Here is a 19,766-nt window from a genome sequence, read left to right on the forward strand (position 1 = left end):
ATCTTTCCTCACTCATTCTCTCCATGTGCCCAAACCATTTCAAAACACCCTCTTCTGCTCTCTCAACCACGCTCTTTTTATTTCCACACATCTCTCTTACCCTTACGTTACTTACTCGATCAAACCACCTCACACCACACATTGTCCTCAAACATCTCATTTCCAGCACATCCATCCTCCTGCGCACAACTCTATCCATAGCCCACGCCTCGCAACCATACAACATTGTTGGAACCACTATTCCTTCAAACATACCCATTTCTTGATGTGAATACTGTTCTGTGAATGTAAATCATATGCAATCATGAAAATAATATGTATAAATAAAAGATTCATATTTTCATTCATGTTTGCTATTTCCCACATTGAGTTAGGTAGCATCCAAAACAGCTGACTGAGCCTTAAATGGTAAAAGATCCTCCTCTGTTTTTTCTTTTCTTTTTTAAAGTGACAAAGGAAGGGAAGATTTCCAACCACCCACTCCTACCCCTCAGTTGTCTTCTACAAATGTAAAGATGCATGGTTAGTATTCTCTCTCTTGTATCCTGTCCGACATATCCTCTAATAAGGGGATAATATAAAACCAAAGTAATCAAACGAATTAAAACAGCCCATCTATAAGCATAATCAATATCTGAAAGACTGTAATACTTTGGCCAAAACTTGAGAGACACAACTGAGGATAAGATTTTGATTATGACTAGCTGGATTACCTGCTGCCGCTTTTCTTTTTTGTGCTTGAGTCCTACAATAGCCTGAGCTTTGTCTTGATAAATATCAAGAGCAAGTTGGAGAGCTTCACGATTATGGCCCTCTCTTACTAAGTAGTCCAGACGGTCTACCCATGATCGCACTGTCACCACCTAAGGAATGTTGCCAGATCATTAGTTTTCATTCTAAAAAACTGTCTAATATGCTGAAACAGAAGGGGGTTAAATAAATGACATGAAGCATTTACAAGGCACTGAGAAATATCGTTATTGTATATGAAAATGTAATTTTCATTGAGACATAACATCATCCTCTGGTTTCATGGTTGCATGTTAAAAACTTGAGAGGCAAACATTAAGCAGAAAATCATCTATGAAGTGTTCTCCACACTTTCAACTGTATGAATGTGTTAATGTAAATTAAACACAATTAAACCTTAAACAATTAAACACAATCAATCAAACCTCTAAAAACCTAATATTCCATTGTCAAGATGTAGATAATGACAAAAACTTGGATAAGCAACTGTAAGGACAATATGCCCTTGACTATAAATGCAAAGAATCAAACAGAATCCCTTGATTTTCTATCTTTCTACACATTCCATTAAAGCACTAAAAAGCTAAATGTCTAATCATAAAAAAAGCCTGAAACAGACAATCAAGTTAACAATAACACTTACACAATGAGTCAGGTACAGTGCACAATGATTCTTTGCTCATTAAATGGAAAATCATAGTCTCACCTGGAATGACTTGGTCCCCAGAAGGAGCACTTGTGACCCAAAACTGACCATAGAGTGGTAACAAGCTCTTTCTCCAGCCACTGCCTGCAAAAGCAAGTTTTAGAAGATTAAGAGATTGGACAAATATATATCAAAATTTTACCTCAACTTCAATTCCTACCCCTAGACACCACTATGTGGGCTTTCTATGGCACTCAGGAAGCTAGCCACATCCATCAAGTGTGACCACAGGTCGAAAAGAGTGGTGATGTTTGTCTTAGCAGGATGATTGCAAGAGAACTGAAGAGAAAGTTTCCAATTAATATCAAGTGTGAAAGCTGCATCCTGGGCATGAGTAATTTTGTGATATGATGAGTCAGCGACTGCAATGTTGGAAAGATTGCTGGTATCCAAAATGCAGGTGTGAAAGTGTAACTCATACGTCTGGGGAGTGCAGTACGAATTGGGTGTACATCTGGTGGAGGAAGGTTTCAAACTGGGTTGGGAGGGGAGTTGTTTAGTGCTTGTTAAGTCATTAAAATATAAACACTTTTTATTATGTAGTGATTGTTGTGGGATTGGCGATCTGTAAGTATCTATGTCATTAAAGTATAAACACATTTTGTTAATGTAGTGACTGTTGTGGGATCGGGGGATCTGTAAGTATAGGCAGTTGAAAAGTCAGGCAGGGGCAGTTCTTGTGTTTATGCACAAGTGCTTGTGGTTGGTCATAAGGTGATTTGGGTGGGAGGGGTATAGGGGTGTTACTAAGAATTCAGCACAGAGTATGCAAAGTGGGATTGTTCTGAAATATTAATGCTTCACTGTGCTGGTGTTGAGTTTGCGGTTGTAAAGCAACTCTGCTTTCTGGAAGAGTAAAGCCTTATGCTTTGCCACCACTTTCTTCTCTAAATATTAATGCGTCTACAGCAAAGAAGTAGCTATCCTATGGTTTCAGCTGGATGGTACACCAGGAACAGTGTGACCAATGACATCAGTCAAAGAAGTTTTGTTTTTCTGATCATCCTGAGGAAAGTAGAAACCTAACTCCACAGGATTCATGTAAGTGGCAAGTAGCCCATTTCACCTGCCTAGTGTGGAATTAACCACTTTCTTCCATCTCAGCAGTTACTTATCTGAAAAGCATTCTAAAAATTCAAGGTGGTGCAGCATAATTCAGGAAACATCAGAGGACAGCAAAATATGGGGACCTAAAATCACAATACATCTTTGTTTCTATTGGTTTAGAGATAATGGGGCCTTGGGAATAAATGCTACTCACTTGGCTCCCATCTAACTGAATGTAGTGAAGACAAGAGAGGACCTATCTTTCTATTTAAGTGCCTTAGCATGATTATCCTGTGAAGAAATACAAATTGTATTTGTGGCTTACATTCCATCTCAAGGGGACTAAAACTTTCACATCCCCAGCATGCATTCATCTCCCTCACAGCTTTAACAACTATGGCAACATTACACATCTTTGTGACAAACCCACCTTCACCAAACCCCACACATCCTCCTCCTTCTTATTCACACATTTGCCTTACTGACCTAGTAAAATCTCATTGTATCTAATAACTTTCCATTTACCCCAACTTTCAGAAGGCCTCTATCAACGTTCATCTCTGACACAAACCTACCTCCACTTGCCCTTCTCACTTCTACCAACACATATCTAACTGTCCTGATATAACTACTTACTGCATTCAATAACTTTCCATTCATCCCATGTATTTCTAATGGCTTCCACAAGGCCTCTCCCAATCAAAAAGTACACAAACAATTCTCTCCTTTTCTCAAAGTATTTCGCACACAAATCCACTATAGTAAATACATCTAAATCCACATTGTTCTTCCCCAAACAAGTGTTCTGTGCATGTCACCAACCTCTTGATCACCACTTTCCCAAATACTTTACCAGGTATACTCATCACTTTTATACCTCTGTAATTTGAGCTCTATAAAAGCATTCTACCGATTCTCAGGCACCTCAGCTTGGGCCACACAAACAATGAGCAACCTAACTAACCACTCAACATCATTGTCACCCACTTTCTTGAGAAACAACTGCAAAACCCAACCACTGCTGCAGCTTTGCTACACTTCATCTACCTCATGGCTTTCACTACTTCATCTTTTCATAAAACCTTTCAATAGGGTTCTCTCACTCTGCATGTCAGCCTCATTGTAAACACACCAAATCTGATACCCTATCATCAATAGTCCTTCAGAATATTCAATCCCTCTCTGTTTCACCTCTTTTTTTGTCTGGTACCACTTTTCTACCTGCTCCCTTTACAGCTGCTGTTTGTTCTCTTTTTCTCCACAAGTTGTGCATTTCCTTTAAAATGCCTTTCTTAATCTCTCTGAAATTCATTGTAAATTTCTCACATCATCTCTCATTTGCCCTCTTTTTCTGCTCATGTAAGTTTCTCTTGAATTACAAATGACCAAATTACACACATTCATAAAACAAGTTTTAATATGTGAAATTTAAAGTAACATAGTTTAATGACATTCAGACTGGTTCTTCCCAAATTGTGTATGATCACTTCAAATCAACCAAGCATTAGGATCCACTTTAGAATTGTAAATATAATTTGTAAGCAGACAGAAAAAAGGAAAAAATTCCTTTCTTATCTCTTTCAGATCAATTCTTTTGTATCCATACTTTTATAACTGACAAATCAAAAGAAACAATTCCTATAACAAAGTCTGATATCTAAAGGCAAACAACTTTTTCACCAACACACCATAGCTTTGCTGACATTGCCACCAGTGGCAATAGCTTTGAAATGTGGTGAAGCATACACCAATCCCAAGTGAGCCAAGTCTACCATCTCTTGCTCCTCTTGTGTCTTAACATCAATGACATGGAGATGTTCTCGAGTGTCCAGTACAGCTAGAGTACGGGTATTGAGCCATGCCATTCCCTGTACTACAAATGACAGACTCATTTTCTGTAGGGGAATAAACTGAAGTTCTTCTTGGCTGCCATGGGTAAGCTGAAAAATATGCACTGAAATGTAATCCAATGGACACAACAAAGTCGGCAATAATATAAGATTTCCTATTATAAATTCTAATTTCTCAATGACAGTGGAAATTTATTTTCAATAATTCAGATGCTGATATCAGTAATGGCTTTAGAATTCAGAGCAAAATGAGAATCCAATAAGGACCTACCTGATAGAAATATACATTCTTTTCTCGCCCAAATGCTAACACTGGATCAATAACTCTTGTCCCATCTGGCATCTGTATCACAACAAATTGCCAAGCCAGAAGAGGGAGAGTTGAAGATGATGCTTTCAGGGGATGTGAGAACAAGACTTTAAGCTGTGGTCGCAGAGACACAACAATGACCTGTAAAAAAAGTTATGAGATGATCATACATAAGAATATTCTCAAATCTTAATGAGGAAAAATATTTACCATGCCAAATCTCTTAACATTGGAGTCTTTGTGCTGCATGCAGAAACCTAGCCTAAGCTGTTAAAGTCATGTGATGTTTTGTGTGCATCTATGTGCAGAGACTGCAGAGCAACTGAGTAGTGACACGTCAATGTCTTCTTTATGGTAGTTCTATCATGTGCATGAAGGGTCTTAAGATATGGTGAAATGGGCTTTGTAGTGTTGTATGATGGATGATGTCCAGAGTGTAGGTGGGAGAGTGTAACTTATGTTTGTCTGGGAAATGTGGTTTCTGTTAAGTGTATGTCTGGTGAACTGAGTCAAGAGGTCAGGTGTTTATTGCTTGTTGGTTTACTTTCATGTTTAAATATTTTGTCAGTGATATATTTGTTGGGGGGGGGGGGGGGATTCAGTGAGTAGAAATTACTGAAGCACGAGACAGGGCTAAGCTTTTCATTTCTACGTAGAGGTTGATGGTTAGTAACAGAATGACTAGGGTGGGAGGGATCTAGTTCTGTTGCATAGAATAAAGTGTCAAGCATGCTGAGGTGGGACTACATTAGGAGGATCTCTGTGTGTCTTGCACCCTCTCAACAGCAAACGTAACAAAGTTGCAAACCACATAAAAAGTCTATAACCAACCATAAACCCATACTAAAGTAGAAAGAGAACATTTACACTGTCTTACACTTCAGCTTCCTCTATTCACAGACCCATCCAACTCCCAACAAGTATTACCCTGAAATAACACATGGACAATGAAATAACTCAAAAAGTACAAAACAAACACAGCCCAAACTCAATCTTAAACTCCATCCAACCACGCATACCCATCAAATGCAATACTACTCAGACATACATGAGCCACACTTACCCATCAAGCAAGTACATCTCGAATGTTCTACACTCTGCAAACATACAACACTACTTCACTTTATGAATTCCTGTCCAGACCAACAGATGTGGTTGGTTTCCTGAAAATGTAGGCACCTCATAAAGACAGAAGAGACTACTAGGCTAGAAAGCAAGCAAGTATACATAAGTGTTACCAGACTCCATCTACATGAAATTACACTGTGAACATAAACCAAAAAGTCCCTTTCCTTGAGGCTGCATACCTAGGAATGCAGTCTCATCAAAGAACTTTGCATTCCAAAGGAGTCCGTAACTACCCTGCATCACAAAGTAGTGCAACTTTGGTGCTGCAGGAGAATCTGGTTAGAGTTCCTAGGTACAACACTAGGACTCTTTCTTAGCAAGAGGTCCTAAAGTTGTTAAAAATAAAATACACAGAAGCTGAGATAGGAAGGGAGAGGTGGAGATCAAGAAAAAAATAGAAGGATGGCATAAAGAAGGCCAAGGGGTATCATGGCCTGAAAATCCCAGAGGGTGATAGGCATGGATGGGATAGATTTAACTGGACCAGTGTGGTATGTGGGAGTGAGGTGCTGTCAATGGATTGAGCCAAGGCATATGAAGAAGTCAAGATAAACTATGGTAGTCTAAGGGGATTGGCTGTAGACAGTAGGCACTGTTTTATTACAATATACTTGATGGCTACAAAATGGATGTAAGTAAATGAGGCCATTGTTTGTTTATTCCTTAAACTAACCTGCTACAGCACAAGAAGCAACTAGGTGTAAAATAATTACAAAAACTACACTGACTGAATGATAAAATTTCCAAAGTCCAACCTTAGATATTGTAGCCATTGCCAGGATGACTGTCTCAACAAGTGGAGTAGCACGAAACTGTGACATTAGTAATGGCTCTATAGTGCACACTTCTCCACGACTGCCAGAGAAAATGCAACGAGACTCATTAGAATTAAGGCCCATGGTCCTCTTTATGGAGAGTTCAAAAACTGAGCCACCACTATCGCTGATCACTGCCATGCCAGGGTAGTCTGTCCACTGTCAAAGTTAACTTTTATCAATACAATACCAATAACCCCTAAATTTCTCAGTGCCAGATTATGTCAAAGGTAATAGAATCACAGTCAGTATAAAAAAATAATTGAAAATATAGTAATTCTGTGTAAATCTAACTTTTACAACACTGCATAATACATTCTGCACGATATAGCCTCTTTTATTAAAGCACATTATTCAGACCTTTTCCTTTATTCCTGACATGACAAACTCCTGTGTACTTTCTTCACATATTGTATAGATTTCATGATCAAAAGCATGATATTAATCAAACTGGGAAAACTCTGACACTCAGATAACATCTATAACTTACCTTTAAGTGTAAAACAGCTGTAAATGGAGTATGTGCATCTGAGATTGTCTGCAAAAGCTTGCCAGATGTTAAGTCAAAAAGGCAGATCTGACCTTTGGCAAAACCAGCTAAAAGCCGAGTACAGTCCTGGTTCAGAGTCAAGGCTGATACAGACCCATACTGTTCACCTAACTGGGTAAAGAAATTTTCTGATATAAACATATCTGTTCTCTGTAAGACAGTTTACTTTTCACAGCAAAACATATCACAAAACAAATCTCTGCAGAAATTAAGCATCATATCCTTTTTGCAGCTTGTGCGACTGGAGCTGAGGATGTCAATTTTGAGAAAATTAATTCCTGCAAAAGGTATCAACCTGTTTGTTTTATACCCCTATCACCAACAACTATACACCTTCTGAAGAATTCTGTATGATGGCGTATCTCATATATACAGTGATTCCTAAAGGAAGAGTACTTTCTACAATGAGGCTATCTCATAAATGCAGTGATTCCTAAAGTAATTGTATTTCCTACAATGAAGCTATCATAATATAAAACATCAAATGGTATCCCAGGCAAATTAAGCAATTCATGCAGATAAAGGTATAATGACTTCCCACGTATTCCCTGCATGTCGTAGAAGGCGACTAAAAGGGGAGGGAGCGGGGGGCTGGAAATCCTCCCCTCTTGTTTTTTTTGTTTTTTTTCCAAAAGAAGGAACAGAGGGGGCCAGGTGAAGATATTCCAAAAAAGGCCCAGTCCTCTGTTCTTAACGCTACCTCGCTAACGCGGGAAATCGGCGAATAGTTTAAAAGAAAAGAAAGAAAATCAAACTTATCTTCAGCTCATCAATTAGTATTTATTATATAGTTCCCATTAAATAGCACAGATACACATGCACAATTTAGTATAATGGTTCCTTTTATACAAAACAGATGCTAATGCAGAATTTTCTTAAAACACCTTGGCCATCAACCATTTAACTATTCTTTTCAAGTTGTCTCTTTATTGTGCATACTTTCTAACTCTCCTTTCATCTTAAACATTTCCCTCCTCCACCGTCCATTCAACTAACTCAAGACCTGACACAGAAAGCTATTAATCAGTCATGATGGTCATGATGGACTCATTTTCAGTCTCAGATATAGCAGCAGTATCATCTAAATCCAAGATGTTGCAGCACATTTAAAAATGCTTAACTCCTGTTCTCTTTAAACAAAAGTAAGCATATGCAAAATTAGTTCCATTACAACAAAAACCTTTTTAACTGTCTGAAAAGGTGGGTAACAAATAAAATCAAAATAAAATCTAATGTCATGGGTCACATGTATAATGAGAAAGCATGTGGTCTTGGAATAATCTTGAACACCTGAAGAGGGTGGCAAGATTTTTTGGTTAGAGGATGTAGTTTGATGCTGATGGCCTTAGTGACCCTGGAAGTTGTTAGGCCTGAACCCTTAACAACCAACCAATCTATGTAACATCAAATGTATCAAAATTTGTACTGCATCATTCCCAAATATGACAACTTTTGAATTTAGCATCAGAATGTACTGAAAACTGCATGTCAATTCTAAACTTATGACAATGAAAAGTTAGACATGTAAACAGCTATCATCATTATAAAGATAAAGCATTTGTTTAATTTTTGGTATTCTTCTCAACAGAATTTTCAGTTGGTGGATGTAACAGGATCATGGCTGCCTTAATGACCCTGGTAACTGATAGGCATCATTTATCAATAAGACAACTAATATACATAGCATCAGTATATTGTGAAAACTGCACACCAATTCTAAACTAATGACTATGGATTGTTAGACACACATGCAAACACTGTCATTATCAAGATAAAGCCTTTAATTCATTCCACAATTCAACAAGACCAAAAGTGATGGAGAAACAAGGCATGAATCTGCTGACTTGTGCTGGCCACCAGGGATAGTCTGGAACACTTAAAAATAAGGAAAAAGGATGGTAACAAACATGTCTCTCTGCTCCTCAACTTGTTTGACAGTTTCAAACTTATTTTACCAAGGGAAATCTTCAGGCAACATATCCTGGTGGAGCTCACAGCACAGCCTAAAATAAGCTAAACATTAATCTGAGAAAACTGATACTCATTCCTAGAGAAAAACCCTTGCATTAAAACATTATCTCATAGTACGCATTTACTTACTTGTGTAGATCCTAGACAAAATTTAAGAGCCTGAGTGGGTTCAAAGACGAGAATCAGACCATGACTTGTGCCAACACAAATTATGTTGCCAACAGCCATCGTTGTAGGTAGCCCAGCACCAACTCGATCCTAACAGAAGACAATTAAAGTAATGAAAATCTATTGCAACTATGAGCAATAGTCATTTCTAAAAGCTACCATGCAGGGAGCAAACAAGGATTTCAGAAAAATCATTTCATAGAATCATATCAATAAAGTAAACACTTACTTCTCATGGTTACATTAAAATGGTTACAAACACAATATTCATTATGATAATAGCTGTAATGAAAGAAAACTCAATCCTCACGTGAGCCGATACCAGTTGAGCTGCAACACCCTTAAGTATGACATGGCGTAAAACCGAACCATGAGTTTTACTTTGGGCATCCTTATGAGATCGACTCCCAGAACTGTGTCTTTCTGTTGATGAAGTGCGACTCCGTGAATCTGAACTGCCCCGGGAATGCACAGACAGTGTGTCTCCCCCTTCAGTGGAGAAAGAAGTCTGAAATATTAAATCTTTCATAAAAAAATTCTGAATGTTAATACTGTTGAATTAATATTGGCAGGCCCAAATTACCCAACATTATTCCTGGTGTATCCTCATCATATCAATAAATTGTCACACTAGCAAAACATAAACACTCACGCTTCAAGCTTAGAAAAAGTTAGAGGCCATATTCTTTGTTTTTACATTATCAAGCTAGAGGCCACATTCTTTGTTTTTACATTATCAAGCAAAGTTCAGATCAAGCTTAAACATTTTAATGCTTATACTTAGTCCTATCATGCTGTGCTGCATTAGATAAAGGCTAAAAATAATAGCAGTGACTCACTCAGTTATCCAGTCACACACACACACCCACACACACAAACAGTTGGGCTCAAAAGTATTTTCACAATAAAGACACTACAGCCCCAGCAACAGAGATGGGATAAGATCTTAGAAAGCAATGAAATATCTAGAAAAGGCACATAATGAATACTAAAGGATCTTGACCAATATAACACTGATAGTCCTGATAAAATATCTCCATATTTGCTAAAGATGCGTACAGATACACTCAACATATCAGACGAAATGTTGTTCAGGATGTCACTGGAGAAAAGCAAATTGCCAAAAGAATGAAAGAAAGCAAATACCATACATATCTAAATGGTTTCTGCCTGAGGCAGGCTCACCCTTGTAGCATGGAGTAGAGCAACACTTTCAAGCTCAAACATGAGGTCTGCTATCCCTTTAATACATGGAAAAATTTCAAAGCAGTAAGCATAAGCCCCCTTGATGAGGGCTGTGTGTGTGTGTGTGTGTGTGTGTGCATTATGACAGAAAATGGAAAGATACCATAGAAAACCAATTTGGGGGCCATGGTGGGCTCACCTTTATTGCAAGAAAAGTCTTATTTGTACTCTGTTGCACATAGTACAATGGTAACTTGATTCAATATCAATAAACTGTATCAATCAAGAACTCTGCTCACCTTAGGATGAGGGAGTGGAGGAATTGCAAGGTCATCATCAGACACACTTCCTGGGTCATTTTCATTTAAGATACTCTCTAATGTTGGCAACTCCCCAACAGGTGGAAGCTGGAATTCATCATCATCAAGCTGCAAGAAAAAATATAATGATTAGAACACACAAACATGCTGTGTTGAAATGGTTTGGACATATGGAAAGAATTAGAGGAAAGGTCGACAAAGAGGATATATATGTTAGAAGTAGTGGGAATAAGGAGAACTGAGGCACCAAACTGGAGATGGAAGGATGGACTGAAAAAGATTTTGAACAATCAGGGCCTGAACATGTGGAACAGGATATGTTTCGTCAACTTATCAGTGCCAGTGTTTAGTTCTACTTAAATGAGGGTTTACTATCAACCCAACATACCTTTAAATCAAGAAGCCATATCAATGCCTCAATATGAAATTCAGATTTTAAATTACCTGGAAACTATTTAAATCATTTTCACTGCTTAATAGTAGATTGTCCACTCTTACAATGGAAAAATTTAAAAATCAATGAGAAAGAAATATGCAACAAATGATTGCATGAAACACTGTGGAATTAAAGAACATATATTAGTCTTTTTGGTCTGTCTTGACTTACATTAGGCAATAACTGGTACATCTAAGCTATCTTACACCACGCTTGGGTAAATTATATTAAAGATGGTAGGCTACCTCAAGTAGTAGATTTAGTAGTCATGCTAAAAATAAGCATTATTTTGTAGGCTTGGTTTTCATACCCTTAAGTACATTTTCAATTAGCCACGTAGAGATGGTCTGATGGTCTAAGATATATATATATGTACCCTAAGCTAAGTATACCTGGAATATACATGGAATATTCTTCAGGGAGCTTTGATGTTATAACAGACTATGTCAGGTTAGACTTGCTTTGGGTAGATTGTGAGGTTATACACTATATGTTTTAACCCTAATCTTTACCTCCACTTCAAAGCCCTATCCATTTTGTGCAAGAAAGATTAGAAACTTAGCGTTGTTTGATGTTAAGTCCACAAGAAAAATCATATATATATTTTTTCTCATTATTTTTCATACATTTTCGCCATTTCCAGAGTTAGCTAGGTAGCATTAAGAACAGAAGACTGAGCCTTAGAGAGAATATCCTCACTTGGCCCCCTGCTTTGTTCCTTCTTTTGGAAAATTAAAAAGGAGGGGGAGATTTCCAGCCCCCTGCTCCCTTCCCTTTTAGTTGCCTTCTACGACATGCAGGGAATACGGGGGAAGTGTATATATATATACATAAAGGTGAAATTGCACTTCAGTAGGGGTTCATACAATTTTATTTAACATGTACTTTTTCTATGCATGTGGCATGACCTGTTTCATGGAGACACTATGTTGTGTCTAAAAAGACCAATTCTTGACAGTTTCAACTGAAAATAGCAATGCACAGTTAAACCAAGCAATTATCAACATTCAGCAGGTTCTGTCATTATTCTACAAGCGTATCACCTTCATTTAGTTAACCCAATATTTTCCCAGGTACTCTACTACTCCCTTATCAATACTTTTCAATGTAATTCATGCTCAAAATCATACACTATAACTGTTATTGTATTCTCTAAACACTATACTAGCACTAAACAGTAATATCACTAAATTATCAAGAATACTAGCAATGCCGAAATAAACTAGATTTCTATACTTTCTTTAAGTGTTTCACTTATACCTCACATCTTAAACAATCATTACAGCTCTTCTATCAATTTTCGTTTCAGGAAACAAAATGTAAATCCTCCTCCCCTAGTCTATGTCACATGTCTAAGTATAAGGAATCCACTTACAAGCAAATCTGTAAGTGCCCCTAAACTGGAACACTTACCAACAACTATTAGAAATAAAATGCATATCCTAACTCATTTGTAGACATATGTAAATACGTATCAACTTCTAGTATCAATAATTATTCTGAGAAACAAAAATGATGGTTCTCGAGTGATTTTCCAGTAAATCAAGTAATTTCATCAATCATAACTGTGAGTGGCCATCCGACATTCACTATTCTTCGTTTAATGGTTTAGGAGAAGTATCTTTATCAGAATGTAACACAGCCAATCATAGGTACCATACCTCTTCAAGCTGTAAATCTAGTTGTTTTACAAAGTCTGTCTCATTCACTTTTTCCAAATCGTTTGACAGTTGTCCCTCCCCTTCCATCGCCATATTTTACTTTGTCCGAATAGTATCATCAGACTTTCGTTTATCTAAAATTTTGAGGTATTTTGATTAAATACAATCTATTTATATGAAAATGTAAATATTTCAATTCAATATCTCCATAAATGATATGTAGAGTAGTACATGAATTACTGATATCACAAATTTAAAAAAGAAATTGTCATGGAAATACGATTGCATTCGCATGCAATGTTTACGGCAAGTAGACAAAAAAGCCAATAGCGGCGCAAGTCAGTTTCCTACAAATATATATCAATGTATTTTGCAATAATCATTATACATTAAAAAAAATCTTTATATTCATAGCTTTAAACAGGTGATTATAAAATATGTTGTCCTACTTTATCATAAGAATGACTTTGGCGCTCCTTGTCCTTTGTAGGAAACGGGTCATATAGTTTTCCATATGTGTAGGAAGGATCAGAAAGCAGTCAAACAAGATTTTATAGTATGGCTATCCTTGCTTAGTTTTAAAGCCTTTCATGTTCACAGCTTCAGTAGGTGGACTATGACAAAATACTCTGCGGTAACTTTGGTGCCGGGTGCATTAAAAGGGGCGTTACCGGTTTTTATGCTTTGCACGTTTGACATATGGTGCGTAGTGTGCATTAATGACCTTAGGCTTTTGGCTGCCATTAAATCCTGCAACAAACATAATGGAGGTGAAAGTATAACACTATGGGCTCGAGGATCTATTACACTCATAACTTTCGTCTATTTTCCTATTCCTACCATTTCCTGATTATGACATTCCCATAAACCCTCCAAATACACCGCTTGAAAAATCTTCAGATCTTGCAAACCCGTCATATTTTTATTTCCAGCCATCATTGCCTCAATAAACTTCATCCAGACTCTAACAGGAAAATCAACGGCCACTGAATGGGACTCTGTCATCGCCTTGTGCAACAACACCATGATTCCAGTCTCGTTTTCCTCTAGCAGCAGCACCACAGGATTCCGGTATCGCCTCTACCGCTTGCAGTAGTTCCAAAGGCTTTTGGAATCGCCTCTCCCTCCTGCAATACCGCAACAGGACTTGGGTATCTTCACTCCCTCCTGCAGTACCACCAGAGAAACCAGGCATCTCTTTTCCCTTCTTCAGCAGCACAAGAAATTCTAGCTTTGCCTTCCTAAACACTCTCATAGTAATGGTAGTGCCTCTTTCTGTAGCCCTACATCTCCGATCATACATAAATATTTGTATTATCCGTGTTTCTTCCATACATCTCCGATCATATATAAATATTTGTATTATACGTGTTTCTTTCAGTCTCCCATCCTGAAGTGCTTAAACAACTGTAATCATAACAGTATGGCCAGGCTTGGAGATTACAGAAGCACCAGTAAATGGCATATATACTATGTTCCTAACGTTAATAAAGAATAAGATGTACAAGCAAGATGTGGACCAATGGTCGAAATACGACAATCTTTCAGAGGGAAAAAATCAGAATTTGACCCGGAGACAGTGTTACTTAATGCTTGTTTTGTTAACATATAAACTTATAAGTGAAGATTTACCCAGTATTGAGTAAGCAGCACCGGGTGATAGTAAATTATAACTAGTGAAACATGGATGTTACCAAATAATATATATATATATATATATATATATATATATATATATATATATATATATTTTCTTTTCTTTCTTTCAAACTATTCGCCATTTCCCGCATTAGCGAGGTAGCGTTAAGAACAGAGGACTGGGCCTTGAGGGAATACCCTCGCCTGGCCCAATTCTCTGTTCCTTCTTTTGGAAAAAAAAAAAAAAAAAAAAAAAAAAAAAAAAAACGAGAGGGGAGGATTTCCAGCCCCCCGCTCCCTCCCCTTTTAGTCGCCTTCTACGACACGCAGGGAATACGTGGGAAGTATTCTTTCTCCCCTATCCCCAGGGATAATATATATATATATATATATATATATATATATATATATATATATATATATATATATATATATATATATATATATATATTGGGGAAGAGCAGTGTGGTTTCAGAAGTGGTAGAGGATGTGTGGATCAGGTGTTTGCTTTGAAGAATGTATGTGAGAAATACTTAGAAAAGCAAATGGATTTGTATGTAGCATTTATGGATCTGGAGAAGGCATATGATAGAGTTGATAGAGATGCTCTGTGGAAGGTATTAAGAATATATGGTGTGGGAGGAAAGTTGTTAGAAGCAGTGAAAAGTTTTTATCGAGGATGTAAGGCATGTGTACGTGTAGGAAGGGAGGAGAGTGATTGGTTCTCAGTGAGTATAGGTTTGCGGCAGGGGTGTGTGATGTCTCCATGGTTGTTTAATTTGTTTATGGATGGGGTTGTTAGGGAGATAAATGCAAGAGTTTTGGAAAGAGGGGCAAGTATGAAGTCTGTTGGGGATGAGAGAGCTTGGGAAGTGAGTCAGTTGTTGTTCGCTGATGATACAGCGCTGGTGGCTGATTCATGTGAGAAACTGCAGAAGCTGGTGACTGAGTTTGGTAAAGTGTGTGGAAAAAGAAAGTTAAGAGTAAATGTGAATAAGAGCAAGGCTATTAGGTACAGTAGGGTTGAGGGTCAAGTCAATTGGGAGGTGAGTTTGAATGGAGAAAAACTGGAGGAAGTGAAGTGTTTTAGATATCTGGGAGTGGATCTGGCAGCGGATGGAACCGTGGAAGCGGAAGTGGATCATAGGGTGGGGGAGGGGGCGAAAATTCTGGGGGCCTTGAAGAATGTGTGGAAGTCGAGAACATTATCCCGGAAAGCAAAAATGGGTATGTTTGAAGGAATAGTGGTTCCAACAATGTTGTATGGTTGCGAGGCGTGGGCTATAGATAGAGTTGTGCGCAGGAGGATGGATGTGCTGGAAATGAGATGTTTGAGGACAATGTGTGGTGTGAGGTGGTTTGATCGAGTGAGTAACGTAAGAGAGATGTGTGGAAATAAAAAGAGCGTGGTTGAGAGAGCAGAAGAGGGTGTTTTGAAGTGGTTTGGGCACATGGAGAGAATGAGTGAGGAAAGATTGACCAAGAGGATATATGTGTCGGAGGTGGAGGGAACGAGGAGAAGAGGGAGACCAAATTGGAGGTGGAAAGATGGAGTGAAAAAGATTTTGTGTGATCGGGGCCTGAACATGCAGGAGGGTGAAAGGAGGGCAAGGAATAGAGTGAATTGGAGCGATGTGGTATACCGGGGTTGACGTGCTGTCAGTGGATTGAATCAAGGCATGTGAAGCGTCTGGGGTAAACCATGGAAAGCTGTGTAGGTATGTATACTTGCGTGTGTGGACGTATGTATATACATGTGTATGGGGGTGGGTTGGGCCATTTCTTTCGTCTGTTTCCTTGCGCTACCTCGCAAACGCGGGAGACAGCGACAAAGTATAATAAAAAATAAAATAATAATATATATATACTTGCTCTTTCATGTATACAGAATGATATTTATCAAAACCAAAAGAATGAATGTCGCAATTTCTTGATCATGTGAATGACAAGATTTCATATTTCAAATCTACAGTAATACATCATTGTAGGATCGTGCATAAATACCATAGTATAGCCTATTATAATTGAACGTATAGTACAATTATGTAGATACTAAAACGAGCAGAATGCTGCAGTATCATGAGAACGGGGCTGGGAAATTTTTACCACAGTCCTTCTCGTACCTGAAATTAGAGAACATATCAACAGTCTTACAACAATGAACAATGAATTTTAATCTTTGGCAGTGAAGAAAGGTGATATTTTGCATCCTGTTTCCCCATTCCTCTCAGAACGCTTGCCTTGTGGCCTACATTACTAGTGTTCGTCGCAAAAACGTAAGCTTTATCAGAAAGGTAAGTTTCTCTATCTTGATTTTAGACTAAATTCAAACACTGCTTCAGCAATTTTAATTGCATCTCGTTTCATAAAATTTGGAATTTGAAAGCTTTGTATATCGAAAATTAACGTACTTCATATGAGTATTTACAGATTTTTTCACTGGACCCACTCGGGACCCCAATAGAGTATATTTCCATGGATCCTCTGTAGATTTGGACCGTTCTTCGAAGTTGGCCCAACAGAAGATTGAAGGCTTGATTGCTGCAGCCAAGTAGTACTAATAGGCGTCGTCGTTGATTAGGGGACGGTAATGTGGCATGCTGTCAAGTCTTCTTAACCTGTTCGACACTTTGGAAGTGTTTTAGCCTGAACGCTGAACCCTGAATCCTTCTGATAGCCGTCCTAGGCGGCGCCATCAACACTCAGATACTCCAATGTGACGGCGAGTTGGATGATCACAGGTTTTTGAAGTGTGGCAGGGCTTACTGCAGCACCCTGAACGTGGTTATTAGTTAATCAACCCTTTGAACACGTCGGTACAACCCTTGGGTATAATAACCTACATTTGACCAGATCCTTGAGGGTAAGGTTATGCTATCATGTACCGACCTACCCATACAGTTACTACATACATAAATGGAATAACCATTTAACCTAAAAGAAGATAAAATGCAGACAACATCCCCACTGAATAAATGAATAAAGAGTATTGGCCCGGAATATGGGTCGACGGTAGATCATTTGATCCTGATTATCAAGGGACATCAACAATTTTCTATGGTGTACGAAATTCTTTGAATAGACGACTTCAGATTGAAGACAAGTGGGTGTCATATCCTTATGGAACTAATATGAATTGTTAAGGCTGTAAAGTTTGGATAGCAGTTGCTGAAACCGAGGAAATCATCTGTAGATGTGAACGAAACTAAAGTCAGAGGATGTCAAAGTTTGGACATTCAGGGTACAAGAGTCTTGCAGTTAGCGTTCTGGTGTAGGAATGAAGGCAGACTCTTTCACTTAAGTGGATAGGTAATTGAAGGTTATATCTGGGATGTAAAAGGGCTTCATGAAAACCCCATTTGACAGCTGAGTCTCCAAGGGAAGTAATAGATCAAGATAAAACAAATGGTCTTTAACAGACATTTAGTTGGCAAAATGACCTCGAATCTTGTTGAATGAAAAAGTCAGACCTCGGAGAAGCAAGGATCTTGACAGGGACTATTTAAGTCGCAGTTTGAGCCCTCCCTCGCAATGGCAGTAGAGACAGGCGGGACTCGGGATATATCTTTGTACCCAAAGACGCCAGACATTAAGGGCCATAATCTTGATGGTCTTTTCTATGTTTGTTGTGGAAAAAGATGTGAATCTTGAAAGTAGAAAAAAAAAAAAAAGGCATGATGGTTGAAGATTTTGAGAGGAGACTGCCTAATTGTCGTCTGAAGCATACTGCTTACAGCAACTTACTTCCAACAATAATGTATGCAGTGCAAAAATTACATTGAAAAAGTTCTTGGTACATACAACTCTAAAATCAATTCTTCCAGTATGACTATACATGATGCATTACAAACGTTGAATGGTAATATATGAAGACAGCTCCAATATCTTAACAAGAATTCGTAACCAGGGCAGTTAAATTTGAAAACACATAGTTTTAGTACACACGACTGCAATACACGGATAATTGCTTATTACGGATCTTAAAACTTTTTAATCCATGGAAATACCATACTTCAAAAGCATACTGGAAAGGTGAAGATCTTTTAATATTCGTGTCAATATAGTTTTCCTAAAATTTTCTAGGTTAATCTTGAATTCTAGATGTGATAATCGTAGTGTCTTACGAATAATGTGTTAGCAGTATTTCGTTAATGTGTACTTCCCTAAAATGAGGCAAGGAATCGGAATTGATAACATAAGTAGAAAAACAATTCATCGATAGACGATATAAAGATGTTAGCATCGTATCTAAAGTAAAATCGATTTCTATGTAACCCAGGCTGAAATTTTCTCATGTCAGCTCTATATAGAAGATCTGAGCACTAAATAAGACCTGCAATCCCACTTTGCCATACTCGTACCAGCTTCTATCAGGAATCTTTGTAATGCAACTGGATATTGATATTGTCAATACTGTATTATCATTATTATAATAATTATTATATTCTCTAACTACCTCCTTATTTCGACCCACTATATCTACCGCACCTAGGCTCGAAACTCAGGACAGAGTAGCTCATTCACACCCAAATCAGCAGTTCATCATTTTCCTTGAGATTGGTTTAAAAATTTGGTACCTCACCTCTAGGCGTTGGCTGGGGGTGTAGGACTGTGGGGACCACATGATAGTAAGATCTGACTGACTTTGTCGCGTTATCTTTGGGATTCGCTGTTTCGGAGTAATGAACAGATAAAACCAAAACAAAATCTTTTATGGGTTGAAAAAAAATATGGTAACAGCCTAATTCTGGGTTGATATTTGGTAATTATCTTGATCAATTCAATTTCCTTGTAGCTAAAAAGGGCAGATCAGGTCCATTCAGGATGATGTTATACGGTGTGTGTGTTGACCTATCAATTCCACCTTGAAGCAATGTTTCTTGATCATTCAGTTATTTGATAGTTTTAATATCATTTTTCAGCTATACGCTGTACAACCTAAAGGGTGAGTGGGTTTTCTAGGTAAGCAACTGTGATGCCTTGAAAGCTATGCTGTTTAGTTCATTCATTAATTTCTGTCTACTCACATGCGATTTTTTTTTCAGAAGTTATAATTCCTTTTGATTGTGTACCTGAAAAGATTAAACGCACTGTGATGTCTACTGTTACAACATAACTTGGAATAAAGGGAACTTCACGATACAAACTTATATACATTTTACCAAAGTTCTTTTATCACATGAGTTCAGGTTAAAGCTCCCGCGATACTCGTGACCATGACGTCACTATGT

At 37.9% G+C, this 19,766-nt stretch overlaps 1 protein-coding gene across 1 annotated transcript in view; it reads right to left on the reverse strand.

The window, feature by feature from the left end:
• Positions 1–13,013, reverse strand: part of Vps8 (vacuolar protein sorting 8) — a 45,375-nt gene extending 32,362 nt beyond the window's left edge. Inside the window, exons 1-10 of the mRNA XM_071675621.1 lie at positions 12,898–13,013; positions 10,780–10,908; positions 9,606–9,803; positions 9,257–9,385; positions 7,097–7,267; positions 6,547–6,765; positions 4,625–4,804; positions 4,192–4,443; positions 1,457–1,540; positions 714–863 (exon numbers count right to left, since the gene is read on the reverse strand). Coding sequence (XP_071531722.1) covers positions 714–863; positions 1,457–1,540; positions 4,192–4,443; positions 4,625–4,804; positions 6,547–6,765; positions 7,097–7,267; positions 9,257–9,385; positions 9,606–9,803; positions 10,780–10,908; positions 12,898–12,990 — 1,605 coding nt within the window. The 5' untranslated portion in view covers positions 12,991–13,013. The remainder of the gene's footprint in view (positions 1–713; positions 864–1,456; positions 1,541–4,191; positions 4,444–4,624; positions 4,805–6,546; positions 6,766–7,096; positions 7,268–9,256; positions 9,386–9,605; positions 9,804–10,779; positions 10,909–12,897) is intronic.
• Positions 13,014–19,766: the final 6,753 nt, after the last annotated feature.

Source organism: Panulirus ornatus, chromosome 21 (genome assembly GCF_036320965.1).
Source record: "Panulirus ornatus isolate Po-2019 chromosome 21, ASM3632096v1, whole genome shotgun sequence".
In the NCBI taxonomy this organism is placed as follows: domain Eukaryota; kingdom Metazoa; phylum Arthropoda; class Malacostraca; order Decapoda; family Palinuridae; genus Panulirus; species Panulirus ornatus.